This window comes from Nothobranchius furzeri, chromosome 16 (assembly GCF_043380555.1).
Source record: "Nothobranchius furzeri strain GRZ-AD chromosome 16, NfurGRZ-RIMD1, whole genome shotgun sequence".
NCBI classification, from domain to species: Eukaryota; Metazoa; Chordata; class Actinopteri; order Cyprinodontiformes; family Nothobranchiidae; genus Nothobranchius; species Nothobranchius furzeri.
In genome coordinates, this window is record NC_091756.1 from 60,879,790 (window position 1) to 60,905,905 (window position 26,116).

The following is a 26,116-nucleotide window of genomic DNA, read 5'->3' on the forward strand; positions in this document are numbered from 1 at the left end:
TTGTCTTTTGTAACTTTCTTTTTCTTTCCACATGTCCTGTCCAGCTGCAAAGCAATCCAAATTCATGTCTGAGTGCCAAAAACAAGCCCTGCAGTTTTACCCTCAGGTGGAGAGTTTCAGTAATTCAGCTATAAGGCCCCGCCTGATATCAAACATGGATTAGAAATGCTTTTGGTTGGTTTTAATCCCAACGGATTTGGAGATGGAAATGAAAGAGGAAAGGAAGGTGGGATGAGAGAGTTCACAAAAATAAACAATAAAGGATGCACCAGAATCTGTATCTATCTGTGGGGTGGCACGGAGTAGTGTTTTGAGAGAGAGAGAGAGAGAGAGCGAGAGAGAGAGAGCGAAAGCGAGAGCGAGAGCGAGAGCGAGAGAGAGAGAGAGAGAGAGAGAGAGAGAGAGAGAGAGAGAGAGAGAGAGAGAGAGATGAATTGCATCTTATAGTAAAGAATTGTGAAAAAATGATGTGAATTTAGGTCACGTGACTTGCGGGGTCAATTACAGATTATATCTGCTTTGGTCACATCGGCCCCTTCTGCCTTGCTCTCAGTTTTTGGTTTTAAAGGAGTAGTTGACTTGTTTAATCATTACATTTGCAGTGGTCTCTATTAGGAATGAATGCCTTGCAAGTCATTCTCAGGGGGAAAAAATATGCTGGTGCACCATTTCTCACACCTAAAATTTGCCCACATCACAAGTGAGCTGCAGGCAGCAGGTTTTGGAGTCTTATTTCCTGATATTTGGACATCTCACCCCAGATAGGATAGCAGAAATGCAACTTTACCACTGGCTTGCAACGTGGATGTTTTATCTCCATAAATAACACAAGTCTGAAAGAGCTTCTGCTTTTTGGTGGCATTGCTAATGCTAAGGGTTAGCTTCTACTAGCCGAGATGTTCTCTGCTGATTCCTAAGCGCTAAAACAACAACAGCCTTGCTCTTCGTGAGTCGAGATGGGTGAGTGCATAAATGTTAAGTGACAGTGTGACATAGTTCTGTGAGGATTTTCAAATCCTAGAGTTTCACTGTCTATTTTCTATCAGAAGCTAAGGCAGGAGATAGGTGTAGGAGACTATTTTCATGTTCGGCCTGCATGAAAAACTCAGAGTGACTGATTAAAATCAGAAAACACATTTAAAAATATGTTTTTGAGTCAATCACATTTGTCGAATTTTACATCCTCTTTGCTTCAAACGATGATCACTGGATAATCTAACAAATAACTCATTTAGCCTAATACAAGAGGTATTTTCATTTAAAGACAATCGGTCAAACTAAAACATCTAATAATTGTTTCAATTTTGCCAGTGTGCATGTGTGATTATGTAGAAATGTTTATATCATCCTTAGAAGTAAATTCCTCTAAGATACTGGGGCATTATGTTTTTGGTATCTTCTGTTCATGTCTTCCTAAAAAAAATGCCTTCAAGGTCCTTCAGCACCAAGGACAGATCCCAAGAGGGCACCAGTGGCTGAAGCCTGCATGTTGAGCTCTCACCACTCATCTTCTCGTCGACACACACAACTGATGAGGGTCAGTTTGCTGGCAATAAATATTTGCTGAAAAATAAATATTTAAAAGATCTTTAGATTCGACATGATTCTGCCCTTCCCATATAATGAGACTGTAATGGAAATTTCCTGTTTTCTGCTCAGTAAAATAAAATCAAATGAAAGTAAACAATGTTTTATTTAGCGGCTCTCAAGATAGAAATCACAGGGTGCTTCAGAACTTCATTTTAAAATACAAAACAATTTTTAAATGAACCTGCTGGGGGAGTATAGGACTAAGAAGATCACCAATGTAAGATGGTGCTTGTCCATGTAAGGCCCTATAGACCAGAACCAGGATCTTGAAATGAACCCTGAAGTTGACTGGCAGCCAGTGAAGCTGGAGGAGAAGCGGGGTGATGTGGGTGTGTTTGGAGGACTTGGTCAGAAGCCGAGCACAGGCGTTCTGAACCACCTGTAGACGGTTCAGGGAGGTTCTGCTCAGACACGTGAAAAGAGAGTTACAGTAGTCTAAGCGTGAGGAGATGAAGGTGTGGAGAACTGTCTCAAGTTCAGAGTGAAAAAATAATGAAATTATTCTTTACTCAAGTGCCTCACTTTGCATTTTTGATTTTATTTGACACTCAAACTATTTAAAACTGCCTTTGCACTGCTGTTTGGATGATAATCCATGTGCACAGATTCCACACCCGTTGTTCTGACTGGTTCCTGATTCAGTGTTTGAATTACTTGTCCAGCAGGTCACCAAGCTCTGCAGAAGCTTGTTAAGGTAAATAGCAAATGGCCTGTAGACCAAATTCTTGCTTTGCAAAGTTTGGTCTAGGCATGCTCCATCGGAACCTCCGCAGCTCCTACCAGGACTCTGGCTGGCCAATCACAGCTCTCTAGAGGGGTTTCAAACACATAAAGAGCTGTGATTGGTCCATAATGGTGGGCCAATCATAGTGCTCTATCTGCTTAGTGAACAAATCACAGAGCTTTATTCGCTTTGTGGGCCAATCAGGGCACTCTATATGCCTGGTGGGTGGGATGATGCAACAGAGCGAAACAAGAGTATGTCACATTCATTGTCCAGTAGCATGCGGAGATCATGTGAAAGACAACGGTAGAACCCGCCCCACAACCGAGAGCTGTCAGACTAAATAATACATTTATTTAGTCTGGCTTGTCAGGCTAATTGAACCTTGTAAGAGTCTACAAATCCCCAGGGTTCCAGTCTCTCACTCACACACACACACACGCACACGCACACGCGCGCACACACACACACACACACACACACACACACACACACACACACCATTATGACATCATATGGTACCAGTTAACATCAGAGAGTACATCTTAGCCAATAGCGATGGCAGATTTAAATTCAAATGTTGTGTTTTTACCTGAAGAGGGCACAAGAGTGAGTTTTAGGCAGAAGATTCTAATTTTTACTAAGATGCACTAAAGAGCCAAATGATTGACGGCACACGTGTCGACAGCATGATTTTAGACACTCATTTATATAGTTTATCGACAACAACAAAACAATTTTGGGAGAGTGACTTGTTCTTTTAAAGTTGTAAATTCTATCACTGTTACATTAAAACAGGTTCAGGAGTAATTTCCCTAACTGGGCTGACTCGGTCAGAGGTACGCTTTTATGCAAACATGACTCAGATGCTACCACAACAAAGTTTTGTTCACTTGACCGTAGCAGTTGTGTTGTCCAAGTTTACCCACAAAACTGAACCAACTGTAAAGGTTAACTAGTTGTAACCTACACCGTCTAATTAAAACCCGCCCAGTAGTTTATGAGCTCAGCGCTCGGCGTGACTGGAATACAACCACACACACCTGTAGCTGTAAAACAAGTACTTTTTTACGTTTTCTGAGGTCAGATGACTCAGGCGGAGACCTTGAACCGGGCTAACATCCAACAGTTAGTCAGTTGTAGAAATGTGTCCAGTCGTTTTACTCTAAAACTTGACGTGAATGTTTGAAGTATTTAGTGTGCAGCACGCTGGTCGGCCTTCCGGTATTTGAAAAGTGCTTTAGAAATAAAGTTTGATGACGAACTTTTCTTTCAATTTATGAGACATTTTGTTAAAACCCACAATCTGAAGCAAAATCACCACTTCCTGCCTTTCGGCCGCAGCTGATAAAAATAAGAGTTGTTTGTCAGGTTTAAGGATCTTTACTATAATTACACAGACAGAAACAATATACAATGGCTAGATGTTTTCAGGCCGGCTTCACTGAGACGCTGCTACGCCGCAGCACGAAGCAGCGCGTCACACACAGCAAACCCAGTACAAAACACGAAACAAACCATGGAAAACACATTTACAGTGATTTACATCAATTCAGTCTGCCATCGTGAGCACGAGTCACCCTCTCTTTGTTCCAAACACGGAGCATTCTGGTGAGGTCATCGCTGTAGGAACATTAATTTATTTTAATCTGGCTTAAAGAGTGAACACCGGTAAAAAGGTTTTGCTATTCTCACTTTCAGGGTTCAGGATAGCAGTTATGCTGAACAGGGGGCTGCTGAAGGGTATTTCTGAGTATTTATCTACCATAAGAAAAGGAAACGTCGTTATTTTGACACAGCTTACACGTCTCTGGCCAATTCAAGTACAGACGAAACGAAGGCACAAACTGATGAAGGGAAAATGAAAAACTAGTTAGTCTGTACATGCTTGAGTAAAAAAAAAAGATCTACTATTCAGAATCGTTCATTTGAACTCAAATTATTTCTCTGACAGGAAATGCTGAGCGTCAGATTCACAATAGGCCTTCAGACAGGCAGAAACTACGAAATTAAAAATAGTCTCAAGTATCTTCAAAGGAAGGGAAAACATCTGTCGTCCAGTCGGCCAAACTGGTGAAGTCTAGAATTGTTGTCTTTCGTGTGAATGATTTCCAGTTCGGCTCCTCTCTCCGTCCAGTCTGAGGCAGTTTGGAAGGGTGCGTGCGATTGTATGCAGCAAATCATAGCACCAAAGTTCAGAGCAGCTCCTTCGCCTCGTCAGAGAGGTGGGGGCGGGCGGTGGCGGTCGACAGGTGAGAAGGTCACACTCATGCACGTTCTTTACGCTTCAGCTTGGAGGACTTTTTGACAGCGCCGTTCTTGTTGAGCAGCTTTAGCACCTTCTCCTTGTGGTCGAGCACCTTCATCATGGTGTCTCTGGCCTCTGCCACCTGGTCCATCACCAGCTTACAGCGCTGCATGTTACCCTGACAACCAAACCAAACATCAGAGCAGTAGGCTAAGAGCAGAGCTGGGTCACATGGAAAACTAAGGGCAACGAGTTTACTAAATGATCGAAACGCTCTTTAACCACCGTTTAAAAATGAAGCCAGCCTCTTTTGTACATTTAGAAAATGTATTTGACAAATTTCTGACGGTCTGGGATATATTTAGGTGAAGAAATGACTGATGGCATCAGTTGGAGTTGAATAACTTGTTGTCCTACCTACTGCCTGAGACTAAAGCCTGATTTATACTTCTCCATCAGCTTCACGAGGGAGACACAAGCATTGACAGAGAAGTTTTGCTCTCAGACTCTCGGACTTCTCCGTCAGCTGGGGATTGTTACAAACCCCCACCACCCCCACCTCCATACGACCGGCACCTCTAAACTCACGGTTCTCGTCGTTTCCATCCACAAACAAAACTCTTGCTGCATATCTTTGCACTCCTTCAGTCGCCTTTAAATAAACGTTCATATTTTCAGACTTTTTCCCACAAGACATTCAGTCTGTTCCTTGTCTGCCGCTAAATATCTCTTGACTTTTGAAGCGGCAAAGATGGCGCTGCTGACAAATTTACAGGAAGCAGCGTCCTGACCAATCACAAGCTTGTGGTCTCGTTTGACGGATGGTTAAAAATCTGGGCACGTCTCCGTCACCCTCTGCAAGCCAGTCCGAGAGTCCTTGCGCCGACGCACAATGGCGTTGTGCGTCTCCGTCCTGACGCAGAAGCATAAATCAGGCTTTAGACAAACAAAGAAAATGGTTTTCATTATTAGAGGCGGAGTATTGAAAGTTTGTCTTTTGTTTTCTCAAAAGGGATGCTACGCTCACATTGTTCTGGCTCCCCACCTGGGTCAGGGGCGTTTGACTTTGAATAACTGCAGATACATCAAATGAGAAATAGTGAACTGGGAGGATTGGTGGCAGAGTAATGCCGGGCGTACACTGTGCGACTTTTTCACTTTTTTGAGCCGATTTTCCACTCGTGCGAGAATCCACGACATCGGGGCGAGTTTTGCGCCGAGCGGTCGTGTAGTGTTCAGGGGGTTACGAGAGGCGATTAACACCACGTGACCAGCCGCCGATCAGCAGTCGTGAGCTCGCACGGACTTCTGGCGTGTTTCTTATTTTGCTCGTCCCTCGTGAGGGTATCGCACTGTTGAAGCGGCGCTGCGAGCAGCTGCGACCCAAAAACTACCAGAACCGCTCACGGCGCATGCGCTATCCTGCATCAACACCGCTCCCCCGCTATTTCCCTAACAACACACGCTGTTCGTTTTTATTTCTACACGTTTTTTTACTCACAAAGATCGTCAAGAAAGCGTGTTTGTCGTGTTCATGTCAAATTAAACTGATCACAAAACACAGATTTACTTTCTTTATTTCGTTTTCCTCATCCAACCCCCATAAATCCCTGTGTGTCCTCCTGCAGCGCTCCCGAAGGACAACAGGCAAAACAAGACAAAAAAGTCTGACGTGTTGAGTAAAAACTGCTATTTTTAGCATATTTTTAGGGCCGACGTGTTGCTACCAGAAGTGCAGTGTGAGCACATGACTCGTGAGATCTGCTCTGCGAGGAAGTCGTACAGTTTGAGCTGAAGCTGAACGCTGCGAGTGAAAAAGTCGCACAGTGTCTGCCCGGCTTTAGACCTAATGGAGACCGACGATCCGCTGTGGCGACGCCTAAAGGGAAAAGCCGAAAGAGGAAGAAATAAGTTTGTAAAGCTGGTTACCAGATTTGTAGTGTTGAACGCAGCACTACCTTCTCCACTACATTAAATACCCAGTTTGCACACCCTACGAAACTCGTACAACCTACAGACATTTTAGCTCTCCAGAGGAACACGCTAGCCTGCTAGCTAGTCGCTGCATGCCATGGTGTCTGAATCCCCGCCTGCCTTAATCTGTCTGACGTTATGGTGTTGCGGTCTTCCATGCAACATTAAATACTGATATAGAGGAAACTGTCAACATTAAAACTATGCCATTGATGTTCCGTTAGAAAATCTGTCAGGATGAATTTAAAGGGTCACATTTGTTGTTTTATAAGATTAAATTCGATCTTTTCCACCTGATTCCAAACGTTTGAAAATCACATAATTGGGCCATCGAATCATGTCAAACTTTTACTCGTCTCAAAACAGCAGTGGAGAGAATACCTGTATGAGCTCGTTGATTCGGTGGAGGTCGTCGTCAGCGCCAGCGCCTACCCTCTTCTTTGGGATGAGGCCTTCTTGGAGGGTGGAGAGGCGGCTGTACACATCATGCTCCAAATTTGACTGCAACAAGAAAATAGATTTTAAAGAGTCTTACAAGTCATGGAAGTGGGAGCAGAGGGCAGAAAACACAGTTTTGTCTGTCCCATTAATGGACAGAACTATTACTGCCAGTAGGGTTGTCACGGTAACCGGTATAGCGGTAAACCCCGGTAAAAAAGTTGACAATAAAAATAACCGTCCAGTTTTTAAAAAACTAAATTATCTCGGTGGGTTTACCGTGGCCGCGGTTTAGGCGCGGTGACCCTTACCAGCCACCGTTGCTTCAGCTGAAGTTCCCGCGGCGCGCACACGCACTTTTAGTTTGCAACGGCACCAAAACTTTGAAGCTGAAATAATGGCCGAAGGAGGAGACGGCAGCGCCCAGGACATCCATCAGCCCTCAAAGAAGACTAAATCGGAAGTATGGGCATATTTTGGATTTCTGAAAAATGCTGAGGGACAGTTAATAGAAGACTGGTATCCCGTGTGCAGAACGTGCAGGAAACAAGTGTCTGCAAAAGGCAGCAACACTTCGAATCTAATGGCACATCTGCGTGACCATCACCCACGTCTCTACAGCCAGTGCAAGGTAAGTTAACATTAGCATTTTAGCTTAAATGCATGACGTGAGGACTTTTGGTTGAGGGAGAATGCAACGAGTCACTATATACTGCAGCCGCAGCGTCCTCTGGCAGCATTTAAACCGTGTCACGGACACCCTGTTGCTGGATGAAGCATCTTATTTGTTGATGATGAAGAGAAATATACAATTAGTTCCTTGTCATTGATTTGTTTACTTATTCAATGCCATTTATACTTGAACATTTGGATTTGATTACATAGTGTAGTAGTTATTTTAGTAATTTGTTTAAAGTGCTATTTGTTTTAAATACATATTTTTTAAGGTTGACTTGTACAGCGCTCAAGTCAAGTGTGGACTGGAGTTTTAGATTTTCATTTTGATAATGAAGAAAACAAGTATATGAGAAAACAAGTGGTGTTTCTTTGATTTGTTTACATATTGTTTATGTTTTGAATGTTTGGATTTGTATCATTTAAACCTGCACTGACTACTGTAACAAGTTCCAGAAAAATAAGCTATTTGTTCCTTTACTTGTGAAAAGTTGCACTTTTGCTAAGGCTTTGTGTTATTTTAGGTTTAATAAACACTGTTAAACCTTTTCAGAACTATTTCAGTTTGTGTAGAACAGGACTATCAATGCTTTCTGAACATATGCAACACCGTTTAAAAAATACCGCGATAATACCGAAAACCGTGATAATTTTGGTCACAATAACCGTGAGGTTACATTTTCATACCGTGACAACCCTAACTGCCAGTACCACTAAGATAGTAACTACAAACCTTTAAGGGTTTGCACTGAAGTGCGAGACCAGAGCTGTTCTTCGCTGGTGCTTTAACAAAGCAGTTAGCCAGTGAGCCAAACCAGAATCACGTCACAGAACTTTGGTTCGGCACTAAAACTGGTTTGGTGAAAAAACTCCAGTACAAGCAAACGTATCTACACCAAGATCGAGATAACATAAGAACAACTGAACCAAATAAAACCTCAGATATCGGTCTGAGACCGGCACTCACCAGCTGTCGTAGCTGTGCGGCACACAGGTGAATTTTCCACCCTTGTGCCCGGCATGCCACTCCTCTCTGATTGGCCATGTCCTGTAAGGTGCACTTCTTTTCCTCTGAGAGAGAAAAAGAGGAGCGCTGCTTGAAAATTCTGTTTATTTTATTATTTGCATAAAAACTAACAATAATAAGATGCTCACCTTTTACTCGAATGTCGCTGTACCTCTGAAAATGATGGTAGGCCGCCTTCCAGGGGTTCCGGTAGTGCCGCAAAAGTGTGATGGGTGGACGAGGCCGGACGGGAACATATCGAACTCCTTCTTCGTCTTCAAGAGAAAAACAAGTTGGGCTAGTGATCAAGCAAGCAAACATCAGTGCGAGTGGAGCCACGGTGGCTGAGTCGTACCAACATATTCCCTTGGAGGAGATTCGAGTCGCTCTGCTCTACTGGTGATGGACCTTCCTGGGGTCTTCTCTTCATCTGTGCTGTTTGTTTCAACCATCTCGCTCTCCTCGGTTGAGATTACATGCTGCTGTTTGCGAGGCTTCTTCCTTGGGGAAGCTCCAGGGACGAGATCTGCCGTTGCAGGAGCGTTCAGTGCGTTTGCCTGGGTGGTGAGTGCTGGTGCTGATGATATGCTCACACTAGGATCTAATGAAGCACACATTTTTTTGATTTGAGACATCGGAGTTGGTCAGATTAGATCCTTGATATCGTGGAGGTTTCTTACCCGGCTGGGAGGTGTCCATCAACTCTACCTCCTGCTTGATTTTTACATCTGGGCAGGTGGAGCTAGTAGCACATGCAGCAGTGCTACTGGCTGCAGGCTGAGTGGGAGAGGCCACGGTGTTGGCCATTGAGGCAGGAACAGGGGGGGTTACAGTGATGGCTGCTGGCAGAGATGAGAGGACAGTGGAAAGCTGGGAGGGAGGCGCTGGACCAGGCGTGGCGAGCATGGTGGGGATGGCCTGGGTCAGGTGCTGAGGGTTTGAAGCCACCACCTGCTGCTCTGCTCCCTGAGCAGGCAGTGCCTCTACTGTAGCCACCGCCATGTGCACCTCAGCTTTGGGTTTCACACTGGTGAAAGGATAAAAATAAAAAAAACGTTGGCTCAAAAACAATCATCAGACGAGGACGTGATCGACGCAACTCACCCTGCAGGCCGGGGAGATCCTGCTCCTCTCACCCCACCATCCATCCTACCACTGGTGGATTCACTGGACTGGGCAGGGATCAAGGTCTTACGGACACAGCTGAAACACAAAGACAAGCGACGGCTGTTTGTTTAAATTAAGAAGCTTTCGAAGTCGACCACCGAAATGCAGGCAATAATGGTTTTGTGCTTCTGTTCACCGCTAGTATACTGACACTCTTAAGTAATCAGCAGATGTGCATCTATAACGGACTGACCTTTGGAGTCATTTAGGATGGCCACCGGATGGGTACCGAATTCGGTACATTTTAAGGCACCGACCGAATTCCATAGTACCGGCTGAGCACCGATTCACGTCATTTCAAACGGTGCCTCGTTTCGGTACCCGTCCTTCAAGAAGAGAACTTGCCTAGACAGCTGCGCATGCGCAAGAGCGTTTTGTCATCAGTCGCTGCAAGCCAGTTGTAAACAGAGCAGCATGGTAGAAAGAACGCACGCTAACGCTTGGGTCCACTTCACTAAATGTGATGGGTAACTGGGTGATGATGAAACCAGCGACAACGATCTAAGTGAGACATCCTCATCTTAATCTGCTCCGGTAGGTAAATAAAATGTTTAAGATAAAGTTAGCTTGATATGTTAGCTTCCGTTTCGCTAATGGTACGTTCGCTTTCTCCTCGGAACTCCGAATTCCCAACTAGAAGAACATGAACGCGCTCTAAAGTTTGGCTTCACTTTACTAAATGCGACGGGTGATTGGGTGAAGATGAAACCAGCGACAACGATCTAAGTGTGAGGCATCATCGTTATAATCTGCTCCAGCAGTTAAACTGTTTAAGATAACGTTAGCTTGATATGTTAGCTTCCATTGCCACCATTGTTATCATCTAATGGTGCGTTCGCTTTCTCCTCGGAAATTCTAACTTCCCAGTAGGAAAAATCAAATGGACAAAGACGGCAAAAGGAATGAAGATACACAGAAAACTTAGTTCACAGTAAAGATGTTTGCTTCAGTTTAATTATCAGCTTATAAAACTACAAGGACGATGTTAAAATACAAACAGTTGTATGTTATTTATCATGATATTTATCAAATATGGTTATAAATTGAGAAAAATATATATTTAATTATATGAGAATTAAAATAACAAACACTCAAAAGTATTGAAAATTGGTACCATTAAGTACCGGTATCGATTCCTAGGTACCGGGAATTAGTACCGGATCGATTCAAATGTCAAAGGTACCCATCCCTAGCCACCACTGCTAATCATCAATAAAAACAAAATGAATACAATTACAGATATTTAGCAGAAATGTGGTACAACACCTTCTGAGTGCCAAAAGACTTTTTGTTCAACATGTTTAAATCCACCGTGAGACCCCACAGCTCTAGCCTGGCCTGCCAGACTCGTCCTCTGTTTAGTTCTGCACACAGAGAGAGTCTGGTGAGTCACAGGCAGGGAGGCATTCGAGGGCGGGACTAGGCAGCTCAAAAGTAACCAATCAGAAAAAAGACGGAAATGCCAACTGTACCGCGCAACGCTGTAGTTTTCTAGCTGTAGTAAAAAAAAAAAAAAAAGGCATCTGGCAACGGCGTAAATATCTTTTATTTTCTTAGAAGAAAGGCTTTTAGCGCGTCTACTCGTGGTTTTAAAGACATCCGAGTCATTTAGAGCAGAGGAAAGAGCCGCAGCAAACTCCGCTTCAGTCGCCATGTTCGACAAACTCGGCACTGTGGTGTGTGACGTACGCCGCTCAGCGCCGACTGGCTCGGTTAGAATCCTCACGGGGTGGGGTTAGTTGAACAGGAGAGTTCCCAGACCCTTTCTCTGAGCAGAATTAAACAGAGGAGGAGTCTGGCGGGCCAGGCTAGCACAACTCAGGCAAGGAATACGGAACCCCCGCAAGCGACTTAAAACAATTTGGAAACGACTAATGTTTGAGAATTTGTCATCAACACTGAGAGCTAGGCAACACGGTGGTTTTACCGTTCTTTGTTTTCTGGGACTGTGTAAGCAGTGAATGACGACACAAATACCGCTCAGTTCTGTGGTGAAAAGAGGAAGTGACTCAAATAGGTGCTGATAGAATCAAAGTTAAGACATCATGGTGTCAAACCCATTTCCCCTCCTTCCTGTTCTCACAGCTTTTGATTGGTCATCTCACGCAAAAACAATTACCGTGTTTTCCGGACTATAAGTCGCACTTTTTTTCATAGTCTGGCTGGCCCTGCGACTTATATACCAAATTATGTATACCGTGCTGCTGAGCGCCGGCTCCGGCCCAGGAATGAGCTCTCCCCGCCCGCTGGGAGGGTTTGAAACGCCGCCATCACCTGCTGGAGACCGTGGCGCGCTGATGCGCATACCGCTGATGCAACAGCTGGTTGATTATTCTGTTATTGTTATCGGTACTTGTCTTGCAATGTGAAACGCTTGGTCTCAGATTTTGTAAGAAAAATAATTAAATTTCCCCCCAAAATGCAACGTATGTTTTTTTTTCTTCTTCATTATACATTTTATGGCTGGTAGGGCTGTCACGGTAACCGCAAAAATGAAATATCGCAATATGAAGAAGCCCACCGCGCTGCATCATGGGCCACCGCGATTACTGAACTTGGTTCAACTCAGTGATGCATGTTGAGAAGGATGGCTGCACTGGTATCAAAACGAAACGTCACTTCGCTCCTTTGGGAGCGCTTTGGTTTTCAGTACGTCAGCTGCTGCGCAGCCAGAGTCCTTGGCCGAGACAGAGCTGCCACCAGCGGCAAATAAATAATAATAAACGCTCGGAGACCTGCTGAAGTCCCGGACAAGCACTGCTTCTGCAACCGTCCCGAAGAGAGTTTGAGCCGAGCTGGAGCTCACTCGCTACCTGCAGGAGGAATGCATCCACCCTAAAGAAACCCCCCTGACATGGTGGAGCAACAACCGGGAGAGATTCCCTTTGCTCACCAGAGTCGCACGCAGGTACGTGTGCGTTAGTGCAACGAGCGCACCATCCGAGAGGGTTTTCAGTGTTGCTGGAAATGCTGCCCCCCCCCTCAGATCCTCTCTCAAACCGTATATGGTTAACATGCTGGTTTTCCTTGTGGGTAACAAGGACGTGACCGAGCTATAAATCACCGTCATTCGTGTGTGTGAAAGTGAAATGATAGTGCGCCCGCCCCCCGGCGCGCGCGCGCCCGGTACATGTAATTTTTCATGCTTGATTTTAAACAACTAAACACAATGGGGACTTGTTTCTTAGTTGTTAGATGCTGCAGCCAAATTTGCATTTAAAAGTTTAACCTTCTCCTGAATTTTGTTGTTTTTAAGTTCAGTCGGACTCCGACTGTCGGAGAAACAAACGTTACTGCGATCTGTGTTGTTACTGCCCTTTGATCTGCATTCAGTAAAGTGTTATTAAAGAAGGCACGGCAATTTTTAACCTTTTTTAAATGTGTAAACATTATGTTTAGATAGTACTGCAATAAAAAAAAGAAGTGCTGCAATAATATCGCACACCGCAATATTAAGCCACCCTGAATCACCGCAGGGGGAATTCCTCCACCGCGACAGCCCTAATGGCTGGTGCGACTTATACTCCAGAACATACGGTAACCCATTCACCACCATGGACGACTAAAGCCGTGTGTCACACGCCATGTGATCAGGAAGCAGACAATCCATGAATTAGAAGATAATTTTGGGACGCCGCCGAGCCTAAAGCGAGGCGCTAACCAGAGAAGCTTCTACAGCTCACACTTCGCCAACAGATTGAAAGAACGGATAAAGCTAGAAACACGCCGATTCTTCCTGATGCAAGAAGTGAATCTACTCTTTCCTTCGGTAGTTTTGGTGTTTACATGATTATAGAGCACAATGTTCAGTGACCCTTCAAAAAAAAAAAAAAAAAAAGTAAAAATGCTCAAAAACGCCGACAGGCAGGGGCTTTCTGTTCAGATAACGGCTGGCAGTGAAAGAGTTAATCATTTTATCTTTGTGTGAAAGCAGTCTTCAGGTTCCTGTATTTTCAGTGTTTAAGTGGTGCTGCAGAACTTAGACAAGGAGCATCGTTTTGTTGAAGAGGGCTGCTTCAGGTGACATCACCTCACTCACCTTTCATTTGCAGGCTTTTTGCGGAGAATGCTGGGTCGAGGGGAGGACACCAGAGTGGGAGCTCCCTGGGTGTGGGACTGCACCATGGTAGCTACTGGCTGGGTGGAGCCAAATGTGGTGCTTATGGGGCTCGCGACAAAGCCATCAGCCAACACAACCCCTGATGAAAACAGAACAGGCGTCACCAACAAGCCTAGCTTTGGTAAACAAGGACTGGATTCTGTTGTAGTTCAGTAATTACCAGGTTTTGTCTCTGCCTGTGGCTGCTGCTGTGTGACGATTGGTGCCTGCTGTATTCCCTGTGTGGTGATTGGTGCAGAGGTGTGCAGGCTCTGAACTCCTATCTGTGGAGACTGAATGCCCTGTGCAGCTATGGGAGCAGGCTGGATCCCCTGGGTGCTGATTTGTGCCGAGGGAAGACCGATCCGATCCACAGCCATCAGCTGCATGTGGTTAAGGTGGACAGTGGTGGCCACGCCCACTCCAGCCTGAGTGGGAAGTGCTGAACTCGGTGCTTGAGGGGTGACTTTTAAAAGAAATTTAAAGTTTAAATCAGAATTTTGGACCTTCAGATTTGCCAAGGTTTGATAGTGACACAGAACAATAAAACAATAATTATCAGCTCTAAAAACCACAGGAGGCGCTACTGAGCTGAACAATGCATCAACAATACCTTGAAAGACTTTCATTAGGGCATTTATAAGGTCACCTTGAGTATTGCCTTCTGATACTTGGGTAAAGAGTCTGGAATAGGACCAAAAAACGGTTTGTTTGTTTGTTTGTTTGTTTATTTACTTACTTGGTTTTATCAAAAATCCCACTATTTTGCTCAACAGAACAAAGATTTGATAACCAACATTTCTGATGTTTGATACACATCAACTTTCTCTCATTTGGAGTCCATCACCCTAACTTTATGAAGGTTAGAAAAACTTAAGCCCATTGAATAATTCTGACAAAATAACAATAATGAAAAGTTGGTGGCAAAAAATCGGTTTCTAAAATAACATTGCACGTTAAAGCTGCTGGTGAAATGTAACAGATTAGAGCCGTTTTCAGACAACTGCTCTCAGATCAGCCATTTAGATGATCCGTTGAGGAGGAGGAAAACACTGTCTGAACAGAAGCTACTCAGGAGGCTACCTGCTTATTATTTATAACTTTTACACCAAACGACTCACCTCAACACATGGCTCTGGCTCTGGAACCAGTTTCCTTGAGGGGGGTTGGACTTTCTACCACTCAGGAGCTGCTCCCACAGAGAGGCGCTGAGCAGGGGTGGGCATACTAGTGGCCCCCCCATCTTGGTGGCTGTACTTTGGGGTTTACCCCGGTGAATGAGAGGGTAGCCTCCCTCCGCCTACGTAGATTTATGCTGTGACTGAGTTTGAGTGTTCGGTTTAAGCTTAAGAAAATTTATATTTTTTTTTTGTGAGGAAGATTTATTGGCCATTATATCGACTATCGGCCTTTGTTAAAAGTTTTATATCGGTCCCGGACAGACGGATGGACGGACTATTGCACCAAAACGCACATGAAAAGGGCCAAAAGGGAAATCTATTTCAGCAAATAAACCAGTGCTAGCTAAGGATGATGGAGCACGTTATGTTCAAGAGTATACTTCCTGGAAAAGGTTGTCCTAACCAGAAACAAACTCTAGAAGGGAAAAGTATGCTGGAAATCCAAGGAATAAGAAGGAACTCTAAACTGATTTCTGTAAGAAAATCAAAACATGCATCTGAAAAGATGGCAGTCGGTGACTTGAGCGTACCATCAGCTCAGACTGAAAACACTCCCAGAACCCTTGATCAGCAGAAACACAAAGCTGATTGATGGTTACCTGGATACTGGCGAATGGTAGAGACCGAGCTGCTGATGGGGGTGTAGGTGTGCGTCAGAGGATATGATGAGGAGTACGCTGGCAGGAAATACTGGAACTGAACCGGCACAGAAGGCCTTAAAGAGATTCATAGAAAAGTCATCATCATCATCAGCTTGGCTCAATAATTGTTCCCTACAATAAACAATGGGCTACAGCTGCTGCAGGGTATCTGCAGGTTTAAGGGAGCCAAATTTAAGACTTTTTAAGACCTTTTTAAGGCCACTTGGACCAAATTTAAGCTATTTTTTAATTAAATGTAAGCTATAATTTCCAGCTATTGCCTGGAACCGGTGCCAATCACATCGTGAACGTGGGATTAGCCATCCAGTTACCATTAATGTTGCACTTCCCCATGGCGCAAACTCCCACTAGCGTGCTCATCTAAAGATAGCCCCCTTTCACAACCAACCGAACGTGTACGGTTCCGCTTACGCCAATATCGTACACAAAAAATGCTGAACGCTAACTAGAAATTCACAAAAATTTTATAGAAATAAAAGAATCTTGTTTATTGGGTCTTTGGTAATTTAAGAATTTGGGAAACTATTTAAGGATTTTGTCATTTTTAAGGATTTTTAAGGCCTTAAATTTGGAAAAGCAAATTTAAGACTTTTTAAGGACCTGCAGATACCCTGTGCTGGATCAACGTTAAAATGTAAAGTCAAACACCTCCATACAACTAGAAAACAACCTCAATGAGCGCTAATGTCTTCGCTCTCACCGATTGTCACTTCTCGTCTCCATGGCGACAGGGTTAGGAGACGACCTGTGGCCTGGGATAGGGATCAGGTTGGCTCTCTCTCCGGGGTAGTCGGGCTGAACACGAGACGAGGAGTGGGCGATAGGCTGGGGGACCACTTTAGCTGTGAACGAAAAGGTTAGAGAAAACTAAGCTGCACGCAACGACCAGGATCACACACCAGCTCACAAATAAGTTTTAAAGGCCGCCTTACCAACAGGGATGGCAGAGGTGGTCACTGCTGTGGCGTGAGAGGAGTGTGACGCCATTGCCATGGTGACTATAGTGCTACTTGTCATTTGGGTATGAGGAACAGAGCCTAAACGTTAGGAAAAACAAAAATTTGAGGAAAAAAAGGTGAAGAAACGTCAAAAGCCTCTTTTAGAAAACAAAGCCACTAGGGATGTGTATTGGTGAAATTCTGGCGATACGATACTTATCACGATACAGGGGAGACGATACGATATATCACGATATATTGCGATACATTCAGTCGGACAATTATAGCGATTTTTTTAGACTAAAATTATTATAGGAAAATTCAATAAATGGTCCAAACTGATACTTAACACGATTAACATGAGGTATCTGAACCATAATAGAGGGATTTACATTTCAGTGGTGGAAAAAAACTCCATTGCACCCTACTGCTGACTAGCGGACGGCATTTGATTTGCACCAAAAGAAAAGAAAATACACAAAAGTTTGCACGTAAATTCTTCCCAAAAAATCGATACACAGCTTTTGAACATCGATATAATATCGCAGGAAAAAATATTGCGATATATTGCTATATCGATATTTTCTTACATTCCTAAAAGCCACCAATTTGCTGCAACGCTGGGCTGGCATCAAGCAGCTTTAGGTAGTTTATAAGTGGCCACACTGTGGCGGTAATGTGGTGCAATTGTGCCCTTTTTCCAAAAGATTACACAACGGCAGCATAAAGGGGGCATGGGGGCGGTCTCGGCGCTGCCGCGAACTTCAGCTCATCTTGGACATAACTTGCTTTTTATTCCAATTGAAGCTGCGCTCATTACGTTTGTTTTAACAAGCAGCTCCTAAAGGTGTCTGTGCCCCACAGCCCCGTGCAGTCTCTGGTGATCTGACCTACAGCTGTAATGGAGAAGCTCCTGGATCTCTGCAGCACTCCAGTTTATCACCTCAACTGATTCTGTTAACAATAGTGAAACGTATTACTTTCATTTATAATATAAATGTCAGCCGAAGCTCGGCAGCAACTCCCCAAGTGATCATGACACCTCCCTCTGTTGCACCAAGGTCCAGTCGCAGGATGTGAAGGCAGAGTGATTCACAGGTCTGGCGTTGCTGTAATATTACTACCGAGCACGAATGCTGCAAAATTCCCACAACGCCATGCCCGTTCACAAGACACACTGTGGTGGCAGTGTTACGCCGATTTGCCAGCATGGTGCGTCTTCTAAAAAGGGCTGAACTTGCGTGAACTGCTGATGCAAGTAAGCAACAATACCTATGGTGGTCGTTGATGGCACAGTGTTGGTGGCAACTATAGGTGCCACAGTCGCTGCAGGGGTCACAGTACTAAAGATGGGTTTCTGTGTGGAGCAAGGAAGACACGGTTATGATTTGTTAGAGCAGAAACAACATTTAAACAAATTTACATAGTAAAGAAGGGACCTGTGCCATGGTGTGTGGAGGCTGGGCCTTCTGAGCTCCAATCGCAGGATGTGAAGGCAGAGTGATTCGAGTAGCTGTGTCACGGGAAGTCTGAGGCCTCTGAATGCTGACTGCAGCAGGAGGGGGGTGAATGGTCAATGCCGTACGTCTGAAACAATCAAATACGCAAATCACCGAACAGAACACGGACAAAGTCAGCACTAAACGTCAGAACTGAAACTGAAAATTCTCAGAATGAAAAAAAGAAATTTGATCACAAAATAAATAATTTTGTCCAAAATTTTATTGGAACTGAACGTGCTGAACAATAACACCAACATCTAAATTATTGCTCTGCAGAAGATGAAAGTAAAGTGCATGCTATTTCCAAAAAATAAGCAATACAGTACCACTAACCCACACACACACAAACTATAGTGGTTCCATTCATTCCAGTCTCAAATGCAAAAAATGCAAGTTATTTTTTTTATTCATAATTTTTTCAAAAGAGATTTCCAAATAAAATAAAGCAATCTTGTTTATTGGGTCTGTTGTTTTATTAAGACTTAAATTTTTACAGTTGTTTAAATAAAATGTTCTGAAGCCAACAAAGTCAAGACGCCTGAAGCGATGCATCATATGACTAAAAGCAAACATTTTAAAAGTGCTTTTCAGTCCATCGGTCCCAGCGTGCTCTCTATAATTAATGCTTCTCTGGTCTCTGGTCAGGTCCCTGCTTACTTTAAGAACGCTGTAATCCACCCGCTTCTTAAAAAAACGAGTCTCGACCTCTCTCTCCACAGCAGCTTCAGACCCATCTCTAAACTTCCATTCATCTCCAAGATCTTGGAAAAGGTTGTGGCTAAACAACTCACAGCTGCTCTTGATCAACATAACATCTATGATAGCTTCCAGTCAGGTTTTCGTAGAGCTCATTCTACTGAAACAGCTCTTCTTAGGGTCTCCAATGACCTTCTGACCCACAGTGATGCAGGGGACTGTTCTGTTCTGGTCCTGCTGGACCTGACTGCAGCCTTTGACACTGTTGACCATCACCTGCTACTGGAGAGGCTGAGAGACTGGGTAGGCCTATCAGGATCTGCTCTGGAGTGGTTCTCCTCTTATCTCTCTGAGCGCTCCTTTTCTGTGGCTGTCCTCAAGTTTAGATCCTCCACCACCTCTCTCACCCATGGTGTCCCACAAGGTTCTGTGCTGGGGCCTCTGCTCTTCCTCCTCTATCTGCTTCCTCTTCAGCACATCCTGAGCTCCTTCAAAGGAATCTCCTACCATCTTTATGCAGATGACATCCAACTGTACATCTCCTTTAAGCCCCATGAGATGTCTAAGCTGCAGCTGTTACACACCTGCTTAGACTCTATCAAAGCCTGGATGGTGGGAGCTTTCTTCAGCTGAATGAAGATAAGACTGAGATCCTCATCTGTGCCCCAGACAAGCTGGTTCCCAAAGTCAGAGACTCTCTTGGTCAGCTTGCTTCCCACACCCAACCTTCTGTCAGGAATCTTGGTATGACCTTTGACCCAGCTCTCACCCTGGATTCTCATGTCAGTTCTCTTGTTGGCTCTTCCTTCTTCCATCTCAGGAACGTTGCTAAGCTGAGTCCCATTCTGTCCCGCTCTGAACTTGAGACAGTTCTCCACACCTTCATCTCCTCACGCTTAGACTACTGTAACTCTCTTTTCACGTGTCTGAGCAGAACCTCCCTGAACCGTCTACAGGTGGTTCAGAACGCCTGTGCTCGGCTTCTGACCAAGTCCTCCAAACACACCCACATCACCCCGCTTCTCCTCCAGCTTCACTGGCTGCCAGTCAACTTCAGGGTTCATTTCAAGATCCTGGTTCTGGTCTATAAGGCCTTACATGGACAAGCACCATCTTACATTGGTGATCTTCTTAGTCCCTACACCCCCAGCAGGTCCCTGAGGTCCAGTGATCAAAGCCTACTGGTTGTGCAGCACCAGGCTAAAGGTCAAAGGTGACAGGTCATCTGCTGCTGTGGCCCCCAGACTCTGGACCTCTCTCCCCCTGAGCCTGAGATCAGTGGACTCAGTGGTCTCCTTTAAAAAGCAGCTGAAGACTCACTTGTTCAAGCTGGCTTTTGTATGACCTTCTTCACCTCTCTCTCTTTGTTCTGCTCTCCCCACCTATTCCACCTTCCTCAGGATCCACTGGTTTCCTTCTTTCCTGTTCACTCTCTCTCAACATTTTTTCTTTTAAATCGCAACATCTTATTTTTGCTCATTTTAAATGTATTTTTAAACATTTTCTAAATGCTTTTTTATATTTTTACATTTTTTGTTTTTGTGAAGCGCCTCGTGATTTTTGTCTTGAGAGGCGCTATAGAAATGATATTTTCTTCTTCTTCTTCTAAAACTAAAAAGGTGTGAACTGCTGCAGGTTAGCTGATTGAAACGTAACCTCTGATCTCTTCCATAGATGTAGAACGTACCCAAGAGTCCCATCCGAGTGAGTGACAGTTGGGTTGATAACTGGAGACTGCGTTCTAGTTGCTGAAATGGGGGCCACAACAGTCGGGAGCACAGCGGTGGAGGTTGTTACAGCAGGGCGCGACTGCAGACAGAAGGACAGAATATGTTACACAGACGGTTTCTTGTTCGGAACAACTAACCCCTCCTCTAGGTTCAGTTCCATGCACCTGAATAGTCTGATGGATGATGTGCTGCATTGTGGGCTGGCCAGGGCCCCCGCTCGCTCCAGTAGCAGGCCGCAAGGCTGTTTTGGAGCTGGACATAACAGCTGCTTGAGCAGCCCCTGCAGGGTAAACCATGAAATGACTTATTAAAACGGCTGAGTGAGAGACAGAACTGTTTCAACGACAAGTAAACATCAATCCTGGTGTACTGATCGTATCAGAAACTTCATACCTAGAGGTAAATGGGAAGTGAAGGTCTGGGGAGGGACGGCGGGCGCCCTAATGATGTGAATATTTGCTGGCATCAGGTGGTGTAAGTTACTGGAGTGACCCTGAAGCAGCAGGAAAACAGAACACGTCCATAACAGGAAAACCAAACTAAACAGAAAATTCATGTGACAAACACTCACCTGTTGACCACTGATGGTTGCCACGGGGATAGATGGCGTGGTGGGCATAGTGCTCTCTATGGTGACAGTAATGTGACTTGCCACCTTGGACATATGAGCCTGGTTGGAAGCTGGTGCCGGGGCGATAAGACGGCTGGGCATCGGGGACTTTAGTACAGCCTGAAAAAATATTGTGTTGAATTCTTAATAAAAATGTACCACAGCGTTTTCTCCTCACAAAAATCAACTCACAAGGTGTTTACAAATACCGGAGACCACTGCAAATGTATTGAAAAAACAAGTGAACCTGGCCTTTAGGGAAAACGGCGTGGTAGAGGGATGGAGTCCTACAGTACTTCGTTAAACTGGCTACATGTTTAGCAGGTGAGAATGGGGTGGGTTTTATAGCCTCAAAATCATATCACAGTAGTTCAAGGTCATAATGATAATCGTAAGAATTTAACAAAAAAAACTAAAGAAAAATGCAGCATGTCATCTGTGCCTGCAGCTTGCAGGTATCAGACCACCGGCTCGCCACAAAACGTATCCATAATGTGAAAGTCCATCGTAAAGTACAAACAAGTAGGGCTGAAACGATTCCTCGAGTACCTCGAATAATTCGAGTACAAAAAATCCTCGAGTCAAATTCTCTGCCTCGAAGCTTCGTTTAATTCATGTTTAATTAATTAATGGCTTTGCAAGCGCCCGTGGTCATGTTTCACCCGGTACGAAATGAGTGACGCACATACACACTGCACTGAATGCACACGCGAGCAGCGAACGCAACTTAACTTTCTTTTAAGCCACGGCGGACAACGTGGACCCCGGTGGAGTGCGAAAACGAAACAAAATGTCAAAGGTGTGGGACCATTTTTCACGTCGTAAGGTGGAAAACGTACTCCAGTGTAAATACTGTAAAATGGATTTAGCCTACCACAACACCTAGAGCTGAGGAAAATAATCAAATAATCGATGCATCGGGATGCGGACATAAACGATTCTGCATCGTAGAAGAGTACGCCATAATCGATTATAGTGGAATGTAGTTTTGTTTTTTTAATGGCGGCACCAGCGCAGATCCAAGTCTGTCTGAGTGAGCGTCCTCCACATTTACCTCCGCCTTAATGTGGTACTGCAGGGCTGAGCACTAGAGTTGTCACCCGAGACCAAACCGGAACAGAATCAGCCCGACCGGTTCTGTTGGATTTGGGCCGTGAATTATGTTAATTGAGCGGTTGTCGTGCGGCGCGCTCCGCTCGCTCGATCAGCGACAGAGAGAGAGAGAGAGAGACACTGTCTGCTCAGAGAGACGATCGGAGGACGCTCCTCCAAACACGCGTTATTATTTTCATAATTTAATTATTATTTCTCCTGGAAGCGCTCAGTCAGACTGCTTGTTGTAATGTAGGGAGAGCCGGTCTTGGGGAGGGGGCGGGGTCAGTGACAGCGGCTGCAGCGTGATCGTCTGTCTCTTTTATTTAGGGACACGGAGAAGTTAAAAGGAGAGAGAAATAGAAGTTCTTGTTCCACTTTATTATTTTGTGTCATGAAGATAAACTGATGTTAAACTCATCTTAAAGAGAAACTGGGAGGAAGCTTTGGTTCATTTTAAGTTACAGGAGGTCTGTCTCCTATCTGCTCCTCCAGAGACAGCATGGACATGAGGGTTAAAGGGTGAGGGTCCCACAGGACAGGTTAGTGGAAAGGTTTGTAGTTAGCTGGTTAGTGAAGGAGATCCATCATCTGGGTAATTTAATCCTAATCCAGCCCACAGCCTTCTGCTGGTGTTATTATCAGAAAGAATAAAACACACATCTTAAATATTATTGGAAGTGTAGAATTTGTTTTGTGTTTTATTATTTTCTGCATCAAACAGAACTTGATTCATTCTCCAACATTTCAGAAATTAACCACTGGGTTCAAATAAAATAAACTAAGTCAAACATTTCATTTGGTGTTATTTCTGACATCCTTGAACTGTGGCATAAATATTTGACTCTAGAGCTGCTCAGAGACATTAAACACTCATATATGAACACATTATGGATTTTATTATTACATTATGTGTCCTGTAGGTTTTCAGTACTTTTTTTAGATTTTGTGAGTTTTTGCAAAGCGTGTTTTTCTCAGCCTGAGGAGTGGTGTTGAACCAGGAAACAGATGTTTTACTTTGTTAAATCTTCTTAAATGTTTAAAATGTTTTGTCCTAACCTGTTGTGAATGGAGAGATTTTGAGGGATGGCAGTTTGTGTCAATTACGTTTTTGATAAAAAAAATAAAAAGCAGTTATCTGACATCTTCTATTTATCGATGAAAACAAATCAATATGAAATAATCGTGATGCATCGGGATATCGAATCGAATTGAATCGTTGACCCAATAATCGTAATCGAATCGAAAGACAAGTGAAGATTCACACCTCTAACAACACCACATCCTCCATGCTGCAGCACCTGACCAGGAAACATCCACATGTAAATGTCACTCTACAAGATAATGCATTTTAGCCTGTATTTCTATATATTCTGCAGACACTGTGCAACTTTTTCATTTGTAGCACTCAGTTTCAGCTCACACCGTACGTCTGGTAGCAACACGTCGGACTTAAAATGTGCTAAAAATAGCAGTTTTTACAACACGTCTGACTTTTTACTCTGTTGTTATTGATGTCCGTTGTCCCTCGAGATTGCTGCAGGAGGACACGGGTGTTTATGAGTGGCGGAGGAAAACAAAAGAAAGTAAATAAATGTTTTGTGATCAGTATAATTTGACATAACCACGGCAAACATGCTTTCGACAATCCTTGTTAGTGTGAGACAAAAAAGTGTAGAAATTAAAACGGACGTGTGTTAATAGGGAAACAGCTGGCGAGCCATGTTTGCGTATGCGCCGTGAGCGGTTCTGGTGCTGTTTGGGCCGCAGCCACTCGCATTTGTTTACTGTGAAGTAAAGTTGAAGTGCTGAAATTTTGAAAACTAATTTTGAATAAAACTTGAACTGGCAATTGCTTCTCATTTCAAGAGGTCTTTCATATTTTACAACATGCTATTTCACATAATGGTTTAAAAACGCAAAAGAGTAATTTATTAGAGTACTCGATTAATCGATAAAAGATTCGATAGAGTACTCGATTACAAAAATATTCGATAGCTGCAGCCCTACAAACAAGTTCACATCTCTTGTAGGCTGTTTAATAAATCAATTTTGAAAAGCTATTAAGCATGTTGATGCATATGCAAAGCTTCTAAAAATGCTGCCAGAGAAATGTTCTCACCTTCATTTGTCCATCAGTGAGAACTGTAGGCTGTCCCTGTGGGAGGTGGACAGCAGCGGCAGGTACATTCACAGGTGTACCAGGTTGAATGGACACCGTTTGAGGAGCAGCTTGCGGCTGTCCGTGTGCCTGGACTTGTGGATAAGGTCTGACCACCATGGTCTCCTGCTTGTCATCTCTGAAAACCAACGTGGCTCCAGCCGTGGAGGGTGGATGATCCTGTTGGCCATGATCAGCAACATCCCGACTGCTGACTGTCTCACCACCTGCTCAGGGGAAATGAGGTAGACTCAGCCTCAATATTGAGATTTTCTCGACACCTTAAACAAGGACCTTTAGAGTAAACATGTGCTACCTGCAGCATTTGATGACTGGTTGACTGGCAGCAGGTTTGCAGCGGCAGGAATCTGAGATCCGCCCCCGCTAGCGGGTAGTCCGTGTCGGGGGTATTGCTGTGAGCTCATTCTAACAACCTCTGACCTAAAGGGTTAAAACCAAACATAAATCGTATTGTGCTTAAACTCTGTCGCTGTAGTGAAGGGCTGCGAGGTTAAACAGGAGTTAACTAACGCCATGCGCATTCGCGGGCGCAGAGGAGCATAGCAGGAATCCAGGATACGACCATGTAAAAACGAGGACTAGCCGTAACGTTAAACTGGTTAAGTCAAATAAATAAGTGCGACGCGGAGTAGAATATAACACACTACGCACTTTTGTTGGGTGTTATATGGTGATTACTGTGATAACACATCGCGAAAAGGGCTGTGCAATCGGTACTAGTCAAATACCAACAGTCAGGTCATTCCGAAGATACACAAACAGCTTTCAGACTACCGATAGCAACATAACCAAACGCGATCCCATGAGGAGAAAATGTCCTGTACCAAACAGTTTTGGTTCTGTAAGCCTAAAACTAAAAGCGTACCTCGTTAGCAAGCTTGCTAGCAGCAAGCTAACACTCCTCGATAACCTGATGCCCCTGCTTTTAACTTCTCAACTCTAAACAGCAAAAACTTCTGACGGCTAAACAAACAAATATATCTGAATGTGTGCAGACGTTACCGTATCGCTATATAACAAGATAATGGTCGTTCTCTGGGTTACAATTTTTCCATTCGTCTTTTCTTTTTTCCAACATGTAAACCGGAAGTATGCTCAGAAAGAACCCGAGCTATTTTGACCAATCAGAGGACAGAGTGCCAAACCAGTGACCAATCGAAGCTGCGCATTCATTCTGGTCCCACCCAGTCGTTGTTGAACCAATCCAGAACAACTGGCTTCTCAACGAGTATGAAGCTGCAGGAGCGAGGGTTGCTAGAATCCGCCAAGTGCTGCAAGACGTCCGGAGGGTGGACCCCGGTGGTCTCAGGCTCATTTACTTACAGCACCGCGAACACAAGGTGGCAACTCCACTGAACAGCACGGAGTAGTGTTGGAGAGAGAGAGAGAGAGAGAGAGAGAGAGAGAGAGAGAGAGAGAGAGAGAGAGAGAGAGAGAGAGAGAGAGAGAGAGAGAGAGAGAGAGAGAGAGAGAGAGAGAGAGAGAGAGAGAGACCCTTTGCTAATAGTGCAGTGGTGTCCAATATTCTGGTCCTTTGGGGTCATTATCACTGCTTTGCGGCATGGTGTAGGAAAATGACCTAATGTTGAATATCATATTCTG

General features: G+C 44.3%; 1 protein-coding gene across 2 annotated transcripts; it reads right to left on the minus strand.

Annotated features, from left to right (window-relative positions):
- Nucleotides 1–3,854: 3,854 nt before the first annotated feature.
- On the minus strand, nucleotides 3,855–25,628 carry sap130a (Sin3A-associated protein a). 2 transcript variants are annotated; one of them, XM_015962362.3, is made up of 21 exons: nucleotides 25,517–25,628; nucleotides 24,810–24,934; nucleotides 24,455–24,720; nucleotides 21,202–21,360; nucleotides 21,024–21,123; nucleotides 20,795–20,910; nucleotides 20,588–20,709; nucleotides 18,142–18,289; nucleotides 17,975–18,059; nucleotides 16,697–16,801; nucleotides 16,465–16,606; nucleotides 15,702–15,817; nucleotides 14,103–14,387; nucleotides 13,862–14,021; nucleotides 9,760–9,858; nucleotides 9,336–9,682; nucleotides 9,011–9,256; nucleotides 8,805–8,930; nucleotides 8,617–8,720; nucleotides 6,918–7,037; nucleotides 3,855–4,740 (listed from the first exon to the last, which is right to left on the minus strand). In XM_015962362.3, the coding sequence occupies exons 2-21, from the start codon at nucleotides 24,916–24,918 to the stop codon at nucleotides 4,582–4,584; spliced, it is 3,114 nt and encodes a 1,037-aa protein (XP_015817848.3). In that variant the 5' UTR covers nucleotides 24,919–24,934; nucleotides 25,517–25,628; the 3' UTR covers nucleotides 3,855–4,581. The 2 variants fall into 2 exon arrangements, with proteins under 2 accessions (XP_015817848.3, XP_015817847.3); XM_015962361.3 differs by lacking the exon at nucleotides 25,517–25,628 and adding an exon at nucleotides 25,380–25,499.
- Between the last annotated feature and the right edge of the window lie 488 nt (nucleotides 25,629–26,116).